A 22,357-nucleotide genomic window follows, 5' to 3' on the forward strand; every position below is an offset into this window, starting at 1 on the left:
AATACAATACAATAAAAACCATTAACAATTTTATAAGCACTGGGAAAATAATCATATGTATGAAGAAACATCATTAATAACATAAACTTATTTTAAAAAAGGCGGTTCCCAAATTTTTATGGCCCGAGTTGCATTGGATTAGAGCATTTTTTTAAAATTAAAGCAAAATTAATATTATTTATATAATTATTTACGTTAGTTGTTTTATAAAATTCGAGTTTTAGAGAATTAAACGTGAATCATGGAAGAAAAAAAATTAATAAATCATCACAATATTTATTATCAGAGAAATTTAGATCTGATTTAGAGCGATTTTTTTTTATAAATATACCCTTTATAATAATTTATTTATATAAATATTTCTGAATTTTAATATTTTTTTATAAATAAAATTTTGAAAAGCTAAAAAAACACTCGCTTAAAAAAAAATATAAAATACATATTTTATAAATAATTCAATTTTTTAAAATGGTATGCTTTTTATCGAGAGTATTAAAATATAAAAAATATTATTTAAACCTTTTATAAAATAAATTTTAAAATGCAAAAAAAAAGAAGAAATATTTCGAATTTTAAGGTTAAATATTTTTTGTTTTTTATATAAAAATGTTTCAAACATTTTTTTGTAAGAATTTTGGTATTATTATTTTTTTAAATTTATTCCGAAATATAAATAAATGGGATGACTTCCTTTTCAAGTCTTCCCATTGGCATTGGGCAATTTCGTATCACTAGTTGTAGCGGTTTTGGTGGGCGATACAGTTCCGGCATTATCGGGTTTCAACAGGTTTTGCATATCGGACAGGGCTTGCAAAATATGATTTTTGAACCTTACAGAATTCTAATTTTTTATATATAGAAAAGTAAAATATAAATGAGATATAAATTTTTTTTAGAGGGGTTACATTTAAAAAAAACCATAATCAGCATGGGCTGGCCAGTTCTGATGCTTAATTTATTTTCCTTATATAATTATTATAATATTTAAACTTTTCAAATTCCTAAATTATTTTAATCGGGCTCAGGTCGGGCTGGGACAAGAAACTTGTAAACGGCCCAGAGTCGAGTATAAAAATTTTTTAAATTCGAGCTCGGGTCGGATTCGGACCACGAAAAAATCACTTAGCAGGGCTCTAGCTACAGACAACATAAGCATCAGAGTTAACCTAATTTCTAGGTTTTCGCTAATTACAGAACAACAACTAAATTATTATTTTTTTTAAATAATAATAAAACCACGATTATAAAACTAGGATTTATTATTACAACAAAATTTGAAATCATTAATAATAATTTAAATGATTTATTATTACAACAAAATTTGAAATCATTAATAATAATTTAAATCTATATAACAAAGTTTAAAAAAAACTAACCGTTGCAGGTGAACTCTTTTTGCTGGATATGTGAAAATAGATTCTATTTTCCCCGGCTATTATATATGACACTCCGTATCCATCGTCAGCAACCTTTTGATTATATAATAATCAAATATATATAATTGGTCAAAGTCGCAAATTTTGCCTCTCTATAAATGCCAATAGCCATATTTGCAATGGAGTATGTATAACATTTTAAACTAGTGGTAGTGATTAAATAGAATAATATAGACCCTAATTTAGATGGTTTGGATATATATATATTTATTATTAAATTAAATTTTGAAAGGCGTAAGGTAGGATGGGTAATTTTAAATTCGTAAAGTGGAGATAGAGAGACGAATAAAAATATTTCCTATTTTCTTTGATATATTTTTTTTTCAAACTTAACCGCGTTACGTGGAATAATAATGATTAAGATATTACCGGTCCGAATCCGCCCCCGGCCGATATAAGGTGTTTATGTGATTCGATGTCTAATTTTTCGGCGGATAAATGAGTCGTCTTTTAAAAATATAGCATAATATATATGTAATTATAATACAATGGTATATAGGATTGAATAAAAAAAAAAATATAAAAACTATTTTATTTGCTAGTATTTTCGTAAACATTCGTCCTGTTGAATAATTTAAGTATGAAATATATAAAAATTTGTTTTTTTGGAATACTTGACTAGTAGATAGTCTCCAGGGTTCACTGAGAACTCTTTTAAGGAAAGGAGAAGATTTCATTAAATTCGTGACTTCGGTTTTAGAATCTTTCGATGAAGAAGTAGTGATACTTTCTAGAGAATTCTTCTGATTTTTCTTCTCCAAATACTTGGAGACGACGTAGAGACAGAAAAGGTGCCGATCTATCCCGTTTCCAGTCATGGCCCATTTGTAGGATAGGACGTGGGCCTGGCAGGCCGCCTTGAGCAAGTTTACGCGGTCAAAATTCTAGATCAATAAAAGGAGAGGTGATTTTTATGTTTGTCCGAGATATCGATTCAATTTATTTTTCCTCATAAGTTTTATTTAAGATGTTATTTACGTTGCATGTCGGGTCCAACATGGACTTGACCCAGGCGCAAGACTTTTCCGACACTGTCCTTACTGTCTCCGTTCTCCCCTCGCGGAAAAGTCTAGTCATAGAGGCCTCGTAAGTTAAGTCGAATTTGCCTTTGTCCTTTTTTAAAAAAAAAATAAAATAGTTAATATATATAAATTATTCCAGTTATCAAATCCTTTTAATACCGGTTTTATAAAAATCCTTAAAAAAGAAAACGCAATTATTGAGTGACAAAAAAAAAGTATTGTAAAATAATCTGCTATTGATAAACATTTTCATTGAAGTTACGATTTCGAACTTAAATCGTATAATTTTCAGATTTGATTTGGAATGTTGAAGAAAATAAACAATCTAATTCGATATTCTAAGGCGGAATGTTTAGACGTTTCTAACATGGCTTTTATAGACTCACTCCTACCTTTTATCAACTCGCGTCAATCTCGACGGATCGATACTTTAAGTTAGAAATGACATCTTTACAAGCTTAAAATTCTCCGAGGTTCATATTACCGGCCCGGCCTTGATTTATAAAAAATTTATTTTCAAGCCTGGCCCAGATTTTTATTTAGGATTATTTTATGGCGCGGTCCAGTGGTCCGTGTCGGGCCGGGCCCCACTGTAGGTCTTTAATATAAACTTAAAACGAAGATTCCGTTTATATTTAGGTCGGAGAAATCGGCGTTAAATTAAATATAGCGTAAATTTTTTTTTTATTCAAACTATAAATTTAATTTTCAACAAAAAAAAAAGGAGGATCCTAAATAATTTTTTTAAAAATATTATCATCAAAATCAAAGGAAATCGACTTGTCGTAGTCCTTTCGATAATAGATAAAACGATTAGTTAACTCTTTTTTTTGTAATCAAGCGTTTACTGTCATATATATGCGATATTTTTACAAAGATAATACAAGATAAAAATCCGGGCCAGGCTTGAAAATATAAATAAAATAGATGGATAGCGACGTTATTTGAATATTGCGAATTGTTGTTATTTGATCGATAAATAATAATATAAATATATATACATATAACGATTGTGCTATTTGTATTTTCATAAAAGATCATGAATAACGAATAATTCGTAAACGAGGGTTATCTTACCATTCTGATATAAAATTGCGATTTTAGGGAATAATTAATAACTTTGTAATAAGCCAATTGAAGAGCCATTTGAAGGTACGCATCGGGACTGCAACGAGTTCCTTTGATGAAACCTTTGCCATACTTATCGTGGGTCAGGAGGGTAATGTCGACATCTTCGAGTAAAGAAGTCGCGATTTTGAACTGGTTTTCTATCACTTCCTTACACTTTTATGTATTAATAAAAAAAAGTTAACTGGTTAACTAACATACGGATCTCCGCCCCGATTTGGATCTTAGTGACATTTAATACCTACCTAAAATGACAATTCAGTCATCAACTATTCGTTACTCCAATAACGTATATGCTCTAGCGGGATCTAATAGATCCCAATTTCAAAGGAATATATATTCATTTACATTCATTATTTTGTTTTATATTTTGAAATAAGATAGAACTAACCTTTAAACCTTTTAAAATATTTATTTATCTTAATTTACTATGCATATAAGATAAAAAAAAATGGTAAAAAAAAACAAATTTAACTTATTTTCTTACAACAAAAATTATTGAACATTAAAACATACCCCAATCAGTCATGAAAATTAGAGATCTGCCATAGGCCCGGCCGGTACCCGGTCCGTATTTTTTTAAAGACATCGGGTTTGGGCTGGGTCGGGCCTAATATTTTTTAAAAAAATTAGGGCTGGGTCGAGTCTTCGATTTTTTGTCAAATATATTTAATTTTATGTTGAATTTTTAATGTAAAATAAAAATATTTGATTTTATTTATAGAAACTAGACGCCATACAACATATATCTTTTATTTTGAGTAATTTATAAAAATTAATTTCCATATTTTTACAACTTTCCTAAATACTCTTTTTAAAAAAAGACCTGCCATCATGGATTCGAATTAATTACGGGGGTTAACCTGATTATCTCATAAACACTGTGGTGGTATCCATCCCAGCAATGGGCTACTTAGAAGATAAGTAAAAATAATTGCCACAGTTCAAAACCCAAGGTCTTAACTTATTTAGTAAAAACGTATCAATTAGGATTTGGTGTTAAGGGAGAAAGCAAAATAGCTTCGCATGCCACATATTTTATATCAAAAATCCTCCTCCTAACATAGCTATCATCAAAGTAGACTAAAAATGCTTTCAATAGCAAATCTCGAGAACATTTCATAAATTGTTTTTATCCCAAATTTGACCCGCCCCCCCCATTTATTTATAAATTTTGTTTAACCCGCCCTCCCACCTAATGTTTAAAAATTATTTTAATGGCTGGTTTGGCTTTTTTTTATATATTTATTTAAATGTATTTTTAATTAAACATGTATAATATGCAATATTATGAAATAAAGCCATTATTTTTAACTCTGTTCTGCTCATTTCGCCTGAAAAATATTAAAAATTCACCCCCCCCCCACGCCCGCCCATGTCACCCACCTAGTGTTGAAAATATTTCTACTAAACGCAATAAAAAACAAAACAAAAGCTTTTCAATTTAGACGCACTTTATAAAAGAATTATTTATTTTTTTTGGGATTTTTAGTTAAATTAGAGAATCACTCATTAGAACAAAAGCTTTCTATGACGGACATTATAAAAAAATTTGGTTTATTCAAATTAGAGAGTCACTAATTAGAAAACTGACGAAAATGTATTTTTCGGCTCTATAATAATATTAGATACTAATAAAAAAAAATTTACTTCCGGTTTAAGATTCCAACCCAATTTAGCGGGTAGAGGTACTAACAAGTTTTTTGTTGTTGATTTACAATGACCGTTTTCGGTGTATCTTTTTTTTTAAAAAAAATACATATATTTCCATAGATGTGAATTATTAATTATGTTTAAGCAAAACACACCCCCCCCCCCCTCCCCAAAGTTCAACACAAAAAAAATTGAATATTCAACAATTTTTCTTTTCTCAATTATTGAGCGACTGATTTAAGACCTCGTTTATGGCACGCGAAAATAGATGCGACATTCAAGTTGATTATATAAAAGACATAATATTAAATTATATAGTTGTGTTATCGTTTAGCTACTCATCGCCTAAGAAATGTTTCTGGGATAGCGTCGTTTATAGTAACCGCGATGTGACTCAAGCGAGGCGTAATTTACAAAAATAGTTGAGGTTAAATTATAAAGCGTTCAGCAACGAATTATGCGTCGCTTGAGTGACATCGTATTTAACGAAGCATGAGTCTTTTGGATATATTTGTGACACCATTTATACCCAGTTTCCATTCAATCAAATTATATATTTTTTTGGTAACAATTATAATATCAATTTCCGGTTTTCTATCCACATTTAAAAATATCGATTTCCGGTTTTATGAATAATCAAATTGATAAGTATTGACTTGTTGTTTTGTTATTTTTTTGTATTTTTTGTAAAATGTTTATTTTCATTATTTTATATTATGATATGAATTTGAATAACGAAAAAATGAGATGTTTCTATAAATTACTAAATAAGACACTATTGCGATTTCGATATTTCTATAATTACTAAAAAAGAGATTACACAAATAACAAAGCAAAATATCAAAATAAGAGGATTTACCCCATCGAGTGATCCATAGTCAGCATTTCGACCACCAGGTGAGCCATTATAGGAGCGTCCGCCCTTTAAATGATTAATTAAAATCTATGTGACATTTTTAAATTTAAATTTGCTTTCAAAAATTTCGAAAAGTTGAAGGTCAACCAGAACCGGTATACCGAAATGATTTGGCCGTAAATAAATATGTTAACTCGATCTAAATTCAGAGATCTGCAAAGCACAGTCTTCAAAGACGCGGCCCCGGGTAATTGGCGCGAAAATTCTTAACGTGCTGAAACGAGTCGGACTTTGAATATCCGTAATCAAAATACGAATCTGTGATTGTGGGGCGGTTCGAACCGGTGCGGTTGACCTTCAGTAAGTCTAAAGAGAGAAAAAAAAAGTTGATCGAAATTACCAGCTATGTTCAGCGTTGAAACCGATCTATAAAATGAAAAAAAATAATTTTCAACACAAATAAAACATATTTTCTTTAAAAAAATAATAAAATATGAAATCGGAAACCCTAGCATTCTTGAACACCACGAGGGTAAACGATTTATCGAACCATCGGTCGTTACCTTTCCCGTGCAAGAGAGAGCCAGCGTACGCGTCCAATTTTGCGGGATTCTCCTTTTTTGAAATATATTTAGTATAAAACAATATTTTTTTTAATGTTCGACTTGACACCATTTAAGAAATTCTTATTTTCTGATTTCCCTTTCTTTCCAAAATGTATGTTCGCGTATTAAGCGGTTGCTTTGGGCAAATCGTAAATTATATTTTTTTTTCTCTCTTGATTTTCTTGCCTGGTAAGCGGCTATGCTAAATCGCGATGTTAGCTGTATATAAATATTACTCAAATCAATTAAATTTAGCCAAAATATTTCGCTTAAAAGGAAGGCAAACCTTTTCCACCATATTTTGGAGAAATCTAGAGGCTTAGGTGATATTTATTAGGTTTAAAATCTTGATCTATACGCTCGTAAAAAATAGACTAAATCAAGGGCCTTTATCAACTACAAATAATTGAATTTTGATAAGGGCAGTCGAGGGAGAGAGCTTTGATATGTATTATCATTGGTATTTGAGTTCTTAAAGATTGATAGGAATTTTTTTTTAAAATATTATACACAGAAGGATGCATCAGTAGAGTGAACTGCAAGTTGCTATCCTCACATCAAGCCTGTGTCGGGTTAAAAAATTTTCTTCTAAATAGGCCAGAATTCAAAGTTTTTGTAATTTTGTTAAATTGGCTGAACTTAGACATAAATTATTATGTTTTTCTTTGTATTTAGTTTTTAATTTTGTAAACTTTAAAAATAAAAATTTTATCTATTATTGGCAACCATCGATTCATACAAGTTAATAAGTTACTTTTAAAAAAAAGAAAAAGAAGTAAGGTGTAAATCTCTTGCGAACTGGGCCAGGCTGGAACAATTTGTTTTTAATATATCAGAAACCTACAAATCCGGCCAGGCACTAAGACCGAAGCCGGGTCAGGTATATAGGGCGGGCTGGTAATTAAAAAAAGTAAGACCGGGCCGTGCAAATGGCGTATATTTTTAAGTCAGGGCTTCGAGGTGCTTCTATGGACCATGCCCGAGTATGGCCAGAAATTTCTGGCCCATACATGCCCCCGATCTGACGTGTATGTTCAACATTTAGACAATATCAAATATAGATGTGTGGACACCATCGTAACATTCGTGAATAATATTCATAAGGGTTATCTGTATATTAAAAAAAAATTTTAATTAACCGGATCGTTGCATTGTTCCTCATCGTCCAAGGTAACAAAGAAAGCCGCCTTTTAAATATATTTTTGCTTTATAATTATAATATTTAAAAAAAAGCACAAAAAAAATTAATTTTCTCCTTTTTGCTAAATAGCATAATTAAAATTATCTTTTTTTTGGTAATACTTAAAAATAGCTAATACGCACCCCGCCAAAACCTTCCCCAGGTCTTCACCATTAATTAAAATAATCAGTAAAAAGCTATAAAAAAATAAATCAGTTTTATCCTGTATAAATAAAAAAAATCATATTTTTGCTGAATCATTTTAAACTCCACTTAGCAGAGATGTTAATAACGGTAATATAATCGAAACCGATTTTTCAAAAGAGGCCCACACCCGCCACGAGCTCATATAGCTCCGTGTTAGGTAGGTTGCCCATAAATCGATCTCTGTTTGGTCCGTGGTCTCAAAACAGCCAAACTATTTCAAATTTCTGAACTCTAATTCGGGTTCCCAACCCTGTATTTTTGCATTACTAGAATATTATTTATAACACAATTAACAAAGTAATATTAGGGTACAATTTTATATAATGGATGAATGAAAGGTCAAAATATAAAAATCGAATCCATACTCTTTCGATGCATTCCAGCGATGCCCGATTCACGCCAGTATGGAAAAATTGTTTGCGCGCTATAGCCCATGGTTTCCTATTTAAAATATCAACGTTTTTTTTTAAAAAAAAATATATAATATGAGAATTGTAATAATTAATTCCTAAACCAGCACCGCTCAGTTTGTAATGATGGTTAATAAATTCTTCCTTTCTTTCTTATGAAATGTATATCCAATGATAAACCTAAGCGGTTTACTTAGGTAATAGTAAGGGAGCATTAAAATTTTTTTATAACAACCTTTCTCCGGCTGTTAAAGCTGGAATATCTTTTTCCCCGGGAGCGGGTGGCGTTTGGTCATCGAGAACCGATTGTATTTGACTTGAACGATACATTATATATATACATAGTTTATAATAATAATTAAAAATGTGCTATTATATCAGACTCTCAATGTCTTAGGAACCGGAAGTCTTAACATTTTTCGGGAGCTCAAACCCGGAAAGGTCTGAATCTTAAAAAATTAAAGTATCAATCTTGAAACAAACTTGTGAAACTTCCGGAGGGCTCTCGTACCGGTCCAGGTCTCAAAATTATGCTTATTTTAGTAAACGGTAAGGAAAAATATTACGATAACCAAGATTGTAACTCAAATTAAACTATAATTAGATTATGTAACGTTTTAAAGTGTATAAATGTATACAGAGATAGATAATTATTATGATTACATTTCGATTTCGCAAGGTTCCATCAAATGCCCCTTATTGTAAATCAATAGTTTGAAAAATCTGCCCTTATGGTAAACCACAACGTGCTGACTATCATCGTGATGTTGAATCTTATCTTAAAAACGTATTCAATAATAATTTACACTATATAGTAAAGGGCCGATAATTTTTTCGTCGGAGAAACCTATTATGAAAATAATTAAACTAGAAAAGAGCATCGTTCCAGACCCGAGAAAGTTTTGTGATCGAAGTGCCATAAATATGATTTGAGGATTAAAATTTATGTGATCGGATATGTGCAGAAAAAAAAAAATTATACATTTTATTTTTTAAAAAAACCTGAATCGATTCCAGGTACTCTGGTAGTATTGAACATTCTTTCGTATTGGTGTGAGCATAATGGCACTGACCCTTGGAACATAATCTTTTTCAAAAAAATATATTAAAAGACCAGAATAAGATGATATATTTTTATTATTGTATTACCCATCAAAGGGACTGACCAGGGTTTGTAGAAAAATATTTTAATCAGGTCTGGGCTAACTTGTTAATTTTTTTTGGCTCGGTCGGGCTTGAAGAAAAAAATTTATAAAGCCCGGATAGTCTGGGTTGGTCTTAAATCGAGAAAGGTCGGCTGGTCTCAAATAATAATTTCTGCAAGGTTAAAATGTTGTCAATAACTCTGGGGAAAAAAACAGATTTATAAAACTTGATCCTCGTGATAAAACTATTTAAAATGAGGTATAACCTTATTAACCCTGCATACACAGTTGGCGCGAATTCGCGGCGAAGTACGTCACGAATTGGCGCCAACTAGGAATATGGGTTAAGGCAGTCTTTTTTTTCTAAAAAATCAAGATGATGATAATTGTAAGTAATGTTAAAAGGTCGTGCTGTGCCAAAAGGTACGAATCGTTTAGAGGATTTAGAAGAAAAAGAATCCAGTCCGATTTGACTCGAAGAACTAAATTGAGCTGTTTCCCAAACAGAGACTGACGATTCATTCATTCACTAAAATTTAGGTCAAAGTCCTAGAATGAAAGTTTTAAACATTTTAGATGAAATAATTTGGCGTCTCTTATAGCCAATGACATTGACTACAGCTGATTTAAATGTACGTTCAAAATGCCAGTCTAGGCAATGTCATCAGCTGCCTGGCAACGACCACGCCTTCCTAGCACCACAAGCCGATATGCACAAATATTTTTAATTTTGACCGATATTCAAAATAAGAAAATTTTCGGGTCGGCAAAAAGGTAGTAATGGTGCGTTTCCGCTAAATCGTAATTATATTTTAAAAAAAAATATAAATGTAGTTCAATTTGAATTACAGGTTTCAGGGTTTGATAATAAATCAATCGACGAAATTTGAATAGTGCGTGAATGCAATTAGCCGCCCGAGCTGCTTGGACATTCGTAGCTTTGAACATGAGGGTATCCTATTATTTATTTATTTTTAAAGTAAATAAAATAATGGTTATTTATTTTTCAACAATTTTTTTTTTAATTTTAAGCCAAGGTCGCCATATTTTTTTAATGGCTTCCTTTCCATATTTGACGCAATATTTTAAAAAAAAATTAATAACCAGCAATAAAAGAAGGACATATTTTTTATGGAGGATAAATATTAATAACAAAACATGTCCTTTCCGGTTAAAAAATATTAATATAAATATTGATTTATTTTCAAATGACGTATACAAGATGGCCTCGGCCTTTATATATATTTTTTTATTTATATCAAAAGAGTAATTTGGTAAAAATATGAAAATCCAATAACTGCGTTCCTACATCTAACCTTCCTCGGCTTTCTAGTTTTATAATCAAACATACGGGCATACCTGCAGGGCAAGACTAAAAATATAAATTTGTTTGCTTCGGGGTCCGTTCGTTAGTTTTACTTTAAAAAAATCCTACCTCTGCATAGCGATGAGCCGAGGAGTTGAGATTTAGAGGGGGAGGGGTTAAGATTTAGCTCACTCATCAAAGACCAGGTATATACAACAGTTGGTCCTCTGACCGAGTGGCATCCCATAATATTTTAAATTATTTGAGCTTTAGACAGGGAAGACTTTAAAGCTAATAAAAAAAATACTCCGAACTGAAGAGAGGATATCAGATCATGTGATTTTTCGTTCTTAAGGCTGTGTCCAAAATCATTTTAAAAAAAATTATGAAAGTTTCAAAACTTTTATAAATTTTTAAATTTTAAATAAAATCGTGGGTAAATTTTCTTAGAATCATGTATTGAACATGTTTTTATTTTTATATTTAAGATAGCTTATAAATGTATTTTCATTAAAGTTTAGAAAGTTTTGGGAATTCAATTTGTGGACGATTTCAACAACCTTAAAGAGGCCATATATTATGCAAGACCCAAATCTACGAATAAGTAAGTACACAGGGGTAGTCAAAAATCGTATAACATTATTAATATATTGGTACCATGGCATAATAATTGCTATTGACCATAATTGGAGATCTGCCGCTGAGGTAAACGTATTCTTCCCACCAATCAGATACCTGATAAATATATCGAGTGATTTTTTTAAAATAGTTTATTAATAAAAAGTATCCCCTCATACAGATACAACAATTAAAATCAAAAGTAATCGAATCAACATGTAACTCTCGTTTAACACCGAGGGGGAATCATAAAATTGGATAAACGATTTTATTAATCACTCGTACATGCCCAAACAAGTTATTTCTTCGGATAAGTGCCACTCATTTGGGGTAATGATATCTAGCGTTGAATTTATTGATTAATAAAGTATTAGATATAACGTGATAATTTTATCCTTCTTCTCAAATTAACGTCTGTGGCCTAGTCATGTTGAGTGCGTTTATCGCTAATTCGATAGTTCTAGGTTCAAATCCAGCAGGGACCACTTTTTTTGAAACTAACTAAGGTAACCCTGTGCTGGGATATATAGAATATCGGAGGCGCGTGATTCCATTAAATATACATTTAAAAAATGTCTTGGCATTTTAATAAAATCTGGTCGTTATTTAACAAATTCCTATATGATGATCAACGTTATAAATCATTAGCCACTAATTCGTTAAAAGGCTTGCATTCCAGATAAGGTTCGCTAGATTGGCATTTTTAGGTACTGGTGACAGGACCTAGTCTTTTTTAATGGGCCGGGCCTTAAAATGACCAAATTTTAAAAAAAACCAGGCCCGGCATGTTACGGGTTTCTAGTATTAGTACGAATACAAAGTTTAAATTGGTTGGGGCAGATAGAACTTTGCTCAAAATTAGGTGCGCTTTGAAATCCGCATTCTATTTGTTTAGGAGAAAAATGGTGCTTACGTAATTAGTGAACCACCAGGATTTGAGTATCAAATATCTCTGTAGTTTGGGACCTATGGTCGATTCAAACTCGCTAGCCAGTTTACTCATCTCAGCGTATTGTTCGGGCGGCAGTAAGGGTTTCACGGTTTTCAAATACTGGTTTTATTAAATTATTTTTTTCAAAAAAAATTTGAAAATATGATATGCTTGATTTAATAGAATATTGTCAATTGACGCTTACAACAAACGATCATACCACTTTATAATCAAGGTCAAGGCTACAAAACCAGACAAGAGTAAGTTTAATGAATATAAACTTTTGATTATATCTATCTATCTATCTATCCATCCATCCATCCATCAATCTCTCTATCTATCTATCCATCCATCCATCAATCTCTCTCTCTATCTATCTATCCACCCATCAATCAATCTCTCGCCCTCCTCTCAATTCTTTAAAAAATGTTAAAAAAAAGTTTAAAAAAAATGTATAATGTCGCTATCTAACCCTCTCCATAGTTGAATGTAATCTAGGCACCGGTAACCGTGGCAGACAATGTTGCAAGCCATACAGCAATGGTCTAGAACCAATCAGCACTTTAACGAATACCTTTTTAAAATAATAAAGCATATTTTGATAATAATAACATTACATTAAAATAATTATTCGTTTATCTCAAGTGTTGAAAACGAACTAGCCAAAATTTTTGAAAAAAAGAAAAATGGTGTTATTTTAACAAATTTGAATCATTTATTGATCCCGTTTTTTTTTCAAATTTAAAAGTTTGATTTTACAGGAAATATATTTTGTCGCGTTTCGAATTAGTGTTGTTAAATGGGCTCGTTTTGAGGCGTTTTTTAAAAACGGCTAATTCAATCATTTTGACCAGAAAAAAAATATTGCCTACGCCTCTAGATTTCGCTAATCGGTGTCTAGACCTTTGTGCCGTACCATCTATGAGCAAAATCTTCAGGCTTGCGTAATATTTATTCTAGGTACAAATATTGAGCTAGCCGTTTTTAAAAATCGGCTCAAATCGAGCCGTTTAACAACACTGTTTCGAATACCTACCCGATTATAAAATCTCGGACAATTTTTCCATGAACTTTTTTAACCTCAATGTAATTTAGATTAAATTTTCCATATATTTTATGTTACATAGATTATAAATGAGTCAAAAGGTTAACAGCAAAACTATCTACAATTCATAAAGATATAGGTATTCCAATCATGATAGAATATATTACCGCTAAAAATCAGATTTTTATATTTAAAAAAAACGCGCTCAAAAAATGAGTGAAAGTTGGAAAAAAATTGCCAACAGATATATATATATATATAATTTAGCGCAGATGTATTTTGTACTTTACATCTTGTATGGCATATTAATGTAATATTTAAACCAGAATTTTCACGATTTAAGGTTCATCCAAAAAATTAACTAAATTAACTTGTCCTTAAATGAGGTTAAAAAATATCCACACTTTGACTAAATCTTATTTCTTAAATATAAATTTTGACACTTTCAATAAATTCGTGATCTTTTCATTAACTCGAAATTCTAAGATTTGAAGTGGCAGCCATGAAAATGAAACACAATGATTAATAATAATAAAAAAATTACAAAAAGTGAAAGTATTAATTTTAAAATAAAAACTTCACGACAAAAAAAAAATGCGCGATTTTTCATTTCGAAAGTCTAAAAAAATGATGATTGGCATTTTTTGACAGACTTTTTGGCTACTTTTCTTATGAGATTATTAAATTCTTAGCAACATCAAAATTAAAAATGATATTAAATTCCAGATGTGTTATAAAATTCGCCAAGATTCAAAATGTCGCAAATTATAAATCATTTACGGGCCTTTCTTAAACTATCTGATTTCACCGACTACCGTAAGGTTGGTATACTAGAGTTTGGCTCGGAGCGGCCAGCGGAAATATCTAACAATGGTTTTAGATCCGGTCTAAAAATGTTTTGTGCAAGTTCGACCCGTAAAAAATATTTGATGAAGGGAAAAGGAATCATATTAGCTTAGTAGTGGGTAATCTTTAACGTGCTAGAATACATTTCCGGTATTTAGCGCCCTCATAAAATTATCTAACGAATGATTCCGAATCATCACGTGATGACTTTGGATGATAAATTAAGCCACAATTTGAAGCAGTTGATTGTAAGAGCGCTAACAAAAATAAAGAATTATTTTTTCGATATCAGGTAACAATCGATGATACAAAAACATGTAAACAAAAATATTTACAAATTCTAAAACAAACAACGTGTACGAGAGACATATATCTTAAATTTACGGGACGCGAAATCGAGACCCGGGAATAGAGAGAGGGGGAGGTGGATTGCATCAAAATGCCATATAAATAATAATGTAATCCACGAGTGGGAGTTCGGGCGGGGCACATTCGAGATAATGCTGAAGTGAGAATCAAAACAGAAGAAGGTTAAGGAGACTCCTAAAAAGGTTATAATATGCGAGCGAAATATGTAATATATATATAGAGGTCTATTATACCGCCCAAATTTTGGTGGGGAGAGTAGGCTTTCCAAACGGCTCGAATATCCATCTTTGATACAATAACAATACCCGGAGGGCGTACTGGCTCGCCGTCACGAAAGCGAACCATATGAGCATAGCTACCACCACGCAACATAACCAGTCCACTATGATACTCGGCCTATTTTTTCCCCCAATGCAATGTGATTGATATGAATAATGAATGTTATAATAATGATTTTAAATATAATTTTTGTCTTAGTAAAAAAAAAGAAAAAGTGTGATTTAATCTTTTCTTCCTAATTCCACAATCTGGTACAACTTTTTTCGGGACCTTATTGGTTTTCATCGGTCACTTGAGAACTCAATTTGGGGAATAAGTTTTTTTTGAATGTGGGTAAATATATCAAGGAATATGAACCTATATATTTTTTTTTCTTTCTTTTTTTCTTTCTTTTTACTTTTTTCTTTCCTTCTTTTATTATTACTTACCTAGCTTTTGGATAATTTTCTAACCTTTTATAAATCGTTAATTCAAAAATATAATCAAATTAAATAGAAATAATCAATGAAAACTAACCAGAGTGGAAGATAAGATCTAAATCTTTCCGCGTAATGCCATTCCCCCGTAAATTTGAAACGCTTCAAAATGGCCACCAATATCAAAAATATGGGCCAAGACGTTAAGGCCACGGGAAAAAACCCAGTCCAAAATATACTCTGTATATAGGAATTAAAAAAAAAATTTAATATTATAAATAGACATTTCATCAAATATCTCTTCTAAAACCTAATTAGGTTTACCCAATTAATAGATAAAAAAATATATTCGCCTAATTTAAATAATGATTTTGTGATTGTGTCCAAAATTGTAATATTGTAAATTTTTAGAACCGGTTTTTAAGTTGAAACCGAAACAATATTAAAAAATTTTTTATTAACGAATCTCGAACCGTACCGATAAATTTAGATCATAAGTAAGTTTATATTTGATAGCATCTCTATACACATAATTCTTAATCGGGTTGTCTAATACGAACGGTTTAGAACCGGTTTTTAAAATGTTAAAACCGAAACAATTTAAACAATTTTCGTGAACAAATCTCGAATCGTTATTTGTATCTAAACTTGAACCGATAAATGTTCATCTCTATACACATAATTCTTAATCAGATTGTCTATTACCGAACGGTTTAGAACCAGTTTTTTATAATGTTAAAACCGAAACAATATTAACAATTTTTGTGAACAAATCTCGAATCGTTATTTGTATCTAAACTTGAACCAATTAATGTTCATCTCTATACACATAATTATTAATCGGATTGTCTGCTACGAACGGTTTAGAACCGGTTTTTAAAAATTTGATACCGAAACAATATTAAACAATTTTTATCAACGAATCTCGAAGCGTACCGATAAACACATAATTCTCAATTGGTGTGTCTAATACGAAAGGTTTAGAAACCGGTTTTTAAAAAGTTGAAACCGAAAATATTAATAATTTTCGTGAACAAATCTCGAATCGTTATTTGTATCTAAACTTGAACCGATAAATGTTCATCTCTATACACATAATTCAATCAGATTGTCTATTACCAAACGTTTAGAACCAGTTTTTTTTTAAATGTTAAAACCGAAACAATATTAACAATTTTCGTGAACAAATCTCGAATCGTAACTTGAACCGATAAATATTCATCTCTATACACACAATTCTTAATCGGGTTGTCTAATACGAGAGGTTTGGAACCGGTTTTTAAAAAGTTGAAACCGAAACAAAACGAATCTTTAACCGTTATCTGTATCCGAACTCTATTCGATATTTTTACGGTTCGTTTCGATAAAATATAAGTTTTATTTTTTAATACTAAATTTGATAAAAAAAAATAGGAAGAAAAATTATATGAAATTATTTATTAAACGATTTAATAATTCATAGTTTAAATAAATAAACGTATATATTATGTTAGCATCAATGTGTTTTTTCCGGAAATGTGTTATTTTTTCAACTTTAAATCATCTTTTGAACGCGTTATTTTAAATTTAAAAATCGGAAATGTATTCCAGGATGTTAAGAGATGTTAAGAATACCTATCTTATGAATTGTAAAATAATTTTGCAGTTAACCTTTAAGTCATTTAAATGTATATAAAAAAAATGTAAGGAAAAAAAACGAATATAAAATTATATTAAGTTCAAAAGTTTATATCGAAATTGTCTGAAATTTATAGGATAGGTATTCCAAACAAAGTAGAATACATTTCCGGTAAAATCAAATTAAATTTAAAAAAACCCACTTAAAAAATGACTAAACACATTGCCGGGAAAAAATATTTTGTCGCTAACATATACATATATATATATATTCTAGAATTAAATTAGGATTAAAACAAAATTGTTAAAAAAAATGAAATGATTATTTTTATTTTTAATATTTTTTTTCTCCAAAGTCCTATGTAATCTAGTTTTTTCAAAAACGATCCGATCCTACATATCTAATTAAAACATTATTTTTCTTAAATTAAACCCAACGATGCCTGTATAGCAAGACATATTAAATGAAATTAGCTATGCAATAAATTTAAATATTACCCTTATTACAATATTTATCTATTGGATTTCTTATTGGTAAAACCCCTTCTATGTTATATTTATTAGATTCCCATATCTAAAATTTACAATAATTTAAGCCAATGAAATTTTTTTTTAATTTATCCCTCTTTATAAGATATACATTATAATTATAAATATCTAATATTATAATAGACAAGCCTATTTTTGGCTCATCAGCCATAAACCAAGTTTTATTTCAAAAACCAATAATAAGTTTAACCGCAGCTGATTTTTAAGTCAAGACTAATAAGGCTTAGCTGATTTAGTCAGCCTAGTATGCAAACATTAGCAGTGCACTTTTATATTATAATTCAAATGTTTAAAAAAAAGAGAGTAAAAGACTCATTCATGGTAACCTACTACTGCTAAGTAGCGGAAGCGATGAGTAATTTATCAAGTGAAAAGAAAATATGCAAAACTTTTGGGGAGTTCGTTATCTCTTAAAATTAATCGACCAAACGCTATGGTATGGCTCTTATGCTTAAGCGGATAAAAAAATGAATTGAATAATAAAAATGGCGACCCGTAGTCTTATCATTTTAATCTTCCAAAAATTAAAATCGGTATAATTAAATTTAAATATTTCAATATGATTTGGAATTAAATATTTAAAAAAAATGCCCACCCACCATACAAATTATTGAATTTTATATCCGATTTCGATTCCGCGGAATGATACATTTACATTTGTTTTATAATTTTATTTTAACACTACATTTTCGTCTGCTAAAACAGATGGGCATCTCATATTTTTACGTGATGGCCTAATTTAAATTATTTCATAATTTTGACGAAAAAAAAGGTAATTTAAAAATTATTAAATATGTTATTTAGAAAACAAAAATAAAATAATAAGTATATCAAGTCGAATTACCCTTAAACCATTATTTTTTTAAAAATGTATGTTAAACTAATAAATTGTCGGCTTTATGTTGTTTAAAAATGTTCATTCATTCGCGCTTTCCATTTTTGTTAAAAATATATTGTCATCTAATTAAATTTGAGTATGTTCCAAATCTAAATTTTTTCAAAATTTTGTTAAAGCGTTAATATGCCAGTGCCAAGACATTTAGACGAAGTGGCTTTAAATGGCGTTATATATCCAATGACAGTGACTACAGCTGATTTGAATATAGGTATACCTTTTAAATGAATCGTCAGTCTAGTCACTAATAATGTCATTGTTTTTTACAATTTCAAATACCCTAACATAGGTCTTTTATGTTGAATATCCTTAAAATAATATTTTTAAGAATTTAATATCCAAATAGACTAAACTATATCCCAGCTAGAGCGATATTTTTTTGGTCGCGTGACAAAATCCTGCGCAATTTTTATTCCAAAGAACATTTTTATTTTAAATATAATGCGTATTTAATGTCGTATAATTAATTTATACGACAAAATCTTTAAAAAAACGCTCTCTAGGACATTAGGCAAACCCCGATAATATTGACTTTAAATAAACCAGAAACATGATAAAATTAAATTTGAATTGTCAAAAAAAAACCAAAAATAAAATCGATATATTTGTAAAAATGTCTGATCAGATGACTTTTTATTATATTAGTTCTAAGTCTGGCACAAAAAAATATTTGAAAACTATAAAAGATGGTCGGGTCGGATCGGACCTGCTTGATTTGAGCATACATTAATTAAAGCTTTAGTTTTTTTTTTGGCATCAATTAATTATACAAATTATTAATATTTTCGATTCTATATAAATGTTAAAACATGATGCAACAAAAATTTCGTTAGTTTCTAAATAAAAATAAAATTTTTAAATAATACATTTTTAAAAAAAACATTCTAAATAGTGTAATTAACATTTAACATGTACGTGTAAAAAAAATTATAATCTCAAATTTATATTTTAATATATATGATTTAATAATTTTTAAAAACAATGACATGAGTCTCAATCAGTGGCACATTTAGAGGAGGGGATAGGGAGGAGAAAAATAAATTTTATAGCCTAATTTTTTTTAAAAAACCTTATTTAACTTATATTTTATCCACAAATCAAAATCCCAGATTCATCACTAATGTTAATGATTATAGATTAGTCTAACCAGTAGTGTCACTAGAGAGGTGGAGGGGCTTGATCTCCTGAAAATTTTTAAAAAAAATTTTATTCCCAAGAAGTAGTAATTTTGAAAATGTTAGCTAAAATAATATCAATTTTGAAAATGTTAGCCAACAAAAAAATTTGAAAATGTCAGCTAAAAATGTAATTTTGAATGTTTGCTAATAAAAATGGCAATTTTGAAATTAGCTTAAAAAGGGTAATATTGAAGAAGTTAGCTAAAAAAATTTGAGCCCCAAGATTGTAAAGGCTATGATACCCCCAAGTCTAACTGATATACACTGAACATATTAAATATAAATTTCATATTTAGGCAAATTAGATTAGATCAAGAGTGATCTTAAAATATTTTAATCTTACTTTAGTACCAACTTTCATTTATTTGAATAATAAAATATTTACCCTAAATCGTGATATCTTCTTTCTCCAAGATCTATAGCTAGTGTACCATACTCCTTTCCAGGCATCCCAATTAATGTCAAAATCTATGCCATTATCTGTTACAGAAAATGAGAAGGCTACTGCAGAATGGGCTTCTGCCATATCTTGTTATATTTTTAAACTGTTTGAATTTATAATTTTCTGATTTGATTATGAATTAATGTTTTCAAATATGATTATATGTGATGTAATTTGATGATTTTAATATATTTTTGAGTATTTAATAAATGTAATAATTCAAAAAGATATATTTGTTATTGATTTGCATGTGAAAATTTTTTGAAATTTCATAATATGAAGTTGATAAATCTGGAAAAGATAATTTAAATAAATATATAAGATTTAAAAAACAGAAACAATAGTAATTGTAAATATTTTCATGTCCAGATTAATATATTAGAATGATATAATTGAGTTATTATTTAATAATGACTTTGAAAACATTATTACCTCAAAAAGAATATTGGATCCCAATGCCAAACTATTTCATTATATATTTAATTTTTTTAGACAAATGTTAGTAATCTCTCTGCAACTAAAATCATACACAATGTTTATATTTTTATTTTTTCGCTTAACTCAAGGCCAAAATTGATTGATTAAAATTTTATCAATTATAGTACCGAAAATCGAAAAACATTTGTAAATTAATTGAATGAATGAAACTAATTTTACATTTATATTATAATAGTCTTTGAAATAGAAAATATTTATTTAATTATACATTAAAATCTTCTAAGAAAATATAAACTGTTTCTAAAATTCCTCATCCATCAGCTGCATAATTTTTATGCTAAGTTATTATTAAATAATAAAGCTAAATATAATTTTAATATACGTTTCAGTAGTGTTGTTAAACGACACAGCCGAGTTAGACAAAAAATAGACTCAAAACTTAAGTCGAGTTTAGTTGATTTGTTTTTACAAATCGAGTTATAAACTTAAGTCACGACTCGATTTCTGAACTTGATGAAGTCAAGTCGCGACTCGAGTTTAGAACCTGAATCGAGAAGCAAGTCGCGACTCGTGTTTTGAACTTAAGTCGTGAACTCAATAAATAGGCACGCTTAAATTTTATGAAACTTGATTACTTATATAAATGCTATTTATTGGTTAGTTTTGTAATACCCAGATTCGGGGCTGTCTAAACTAGCTATGAGTATGAACCTCGAGTAAAGGCTAGGCGTTCAGACCAATATATTTTAAGTTATTTTTTCTTGAACTTATTAAGGTATTTAAATATATGGTTATTAAAGATATCAATCTATAGCGAATTAGATGAATTGAATAAGTAGAAAACCAAGCATCACTTCTCCGATGGGCGAAGCCAGGCGCGTAAGCAGAAATTTGGTCTGGGGAGGGGGGATTATAAAATTTAAGAAATATTATTGTTAATTAAAAATACTAAGCATAAATTTAATAGGACTAATAACTTTTCTAATACACAATTTTAAATAAATGTGACTTACAAAAAAATTATATATATAAACCATGTGAATTATATATAAAGTGAATATAACCACGATAGGAATCACTTAAATGACCCAAAATTGAAATTTGAATTTTTTGAGCCTCTAAAATATATAAAGTATAAAAAATTTAAATGTTGGAAATATAAATTAATACACAAAAAGTTTCTTAGGAATAATATTTTGTATGTTTTGAGCTAATTTTTTAATTATCTATCCTTGCTTGGCGTTAAATTCCTATGAATATTCAAAAGATTCAAAATCATTCAATCTAATTTCAGAAGTTTATTTTATAGATATGTTTTCAGATTTTTTAAACATACCCGAGCCGCGCCAGAATATTTTTTAAAAAACATCCGGGCTGGGCCTGAATTTTTTTAAAAAAAAATACCCAGGCCGAGCTGTATATTTTAAAACCAAATATTTGAAATGGCCATTATTAGCTATAAAAATCAAAATTAAATATAATTTATTTTTGAAAAATTCAGGCTGAGCTTGATAATTTTTTAAAAAAAAACCCGAGCCGGACCGTAAAAATTTTTAAAAAATCTGGGCCGTGCCCTGCACCGTGCCCTGCACCGTGCCCTGCACCGTGCCCTGCAAATGGTACCTCTTCTGCAGGGCTCTGTTATTCTTTTTAAAAAAGAGAATATTCTCGCATTAGTATACTAATGGGAAGAGTTGATAATATATTTATATAACCATTTTAATATATTGGGAATATAATCTAAAAAGTGTTTGAAATAATGCAAAGCATCCATAGCATTTTTTGG

The 22,357-nt window shown here is 29.6% G+C and overlaps 1 protein-coding gene across 1 annotated transcript; it reads right to left on the reverse strand.

Annotated features, from left to right (window-relative positions):
* Window positions 1–604: 604 nt before the first annotated feature.
* LOC135926360 (carnitine O-palmitoyltransferase 1, liver isoform-like) lies at window positions 605–20,403 on the reverse strand. Its single transcript, XM_065462209.1, has 22 exons — window positions 20,077–20,403; window positions 15,553–15,692; window positions 14,991–15,153; window positions 12,970–13,071; window positions 12,480–12,617; window positions 11,606–11,683; window positions 10,492–10,599; window positions 9,500–9,584; window positions 9,161–9,275; window positions 8,733–8,813; window positions 8,453–8,528; window positions 7,840–7,887; window positions 6,603–6,710; window positions 6,496–6,521; window positions 6,099–6,161; window positions 5,237–5,324; window positions 3,578–3,742; window positions 2,415–2,549; window positions 2,051–2,320; window positions 1,806–1,883; window positions 1,377–1,469; window positions 605–841 (listed from the first exon to the last, which is right to left on the reverse strand). Exons 1-22 carry the CDS (start codon window positions 20,215–20,217, stop codon window positions 695–697), a joined length of 2,448 nt encoding a protein of 815 aa, XP_065318281.1. The 5' UTR covers window positions 20,218–20,403; the 3' UTR covers window positions 605–694.
* Window positions 20,404–22,357: the final 1,954 nt, after the last annotated feature.

This window comes from Gordionus sp. m RMFG-2023, chromosome 3 (assembly GCF_954871325.1).
Source record: "Gordionus sp. m RMFG-2023 chromosome 3, tfGorSpeb1-WG-v2, whole genome shotgun sequence".
Lineage (NCBI taxonomy): Eukaryota > Metazoa > Nematomorpha > Gordioida > Chordodea > Parachordodidae > Gordionus > Gordionus sp. m RMFG-2023.

Bases quoted from the DNA above. Each gene is read 5' to 3' on its own strand.
- LOC135926360 (XM_065462209.1), bottom strand. From the start codon at position 20,217: ATGGCAGAAGCCCATTCTGCAGTAGCCTTCTCATTTTCTGTAACAGAT. The intron at 9,585-10,491 runs GTAATTCAAATT...TTTTTGAAAAAG, and splicing joins ATTATCAAACCCTGAAACCT to ATTATGTTCCAAGGGTCAGT. The intron at 5,325-6,098 runs GTAAATCCTCTT...TTAAAAAAAAAG, and splicing joins ACTATGGATCACTCGATGGG to ATACACCGAAAACGGTCATT.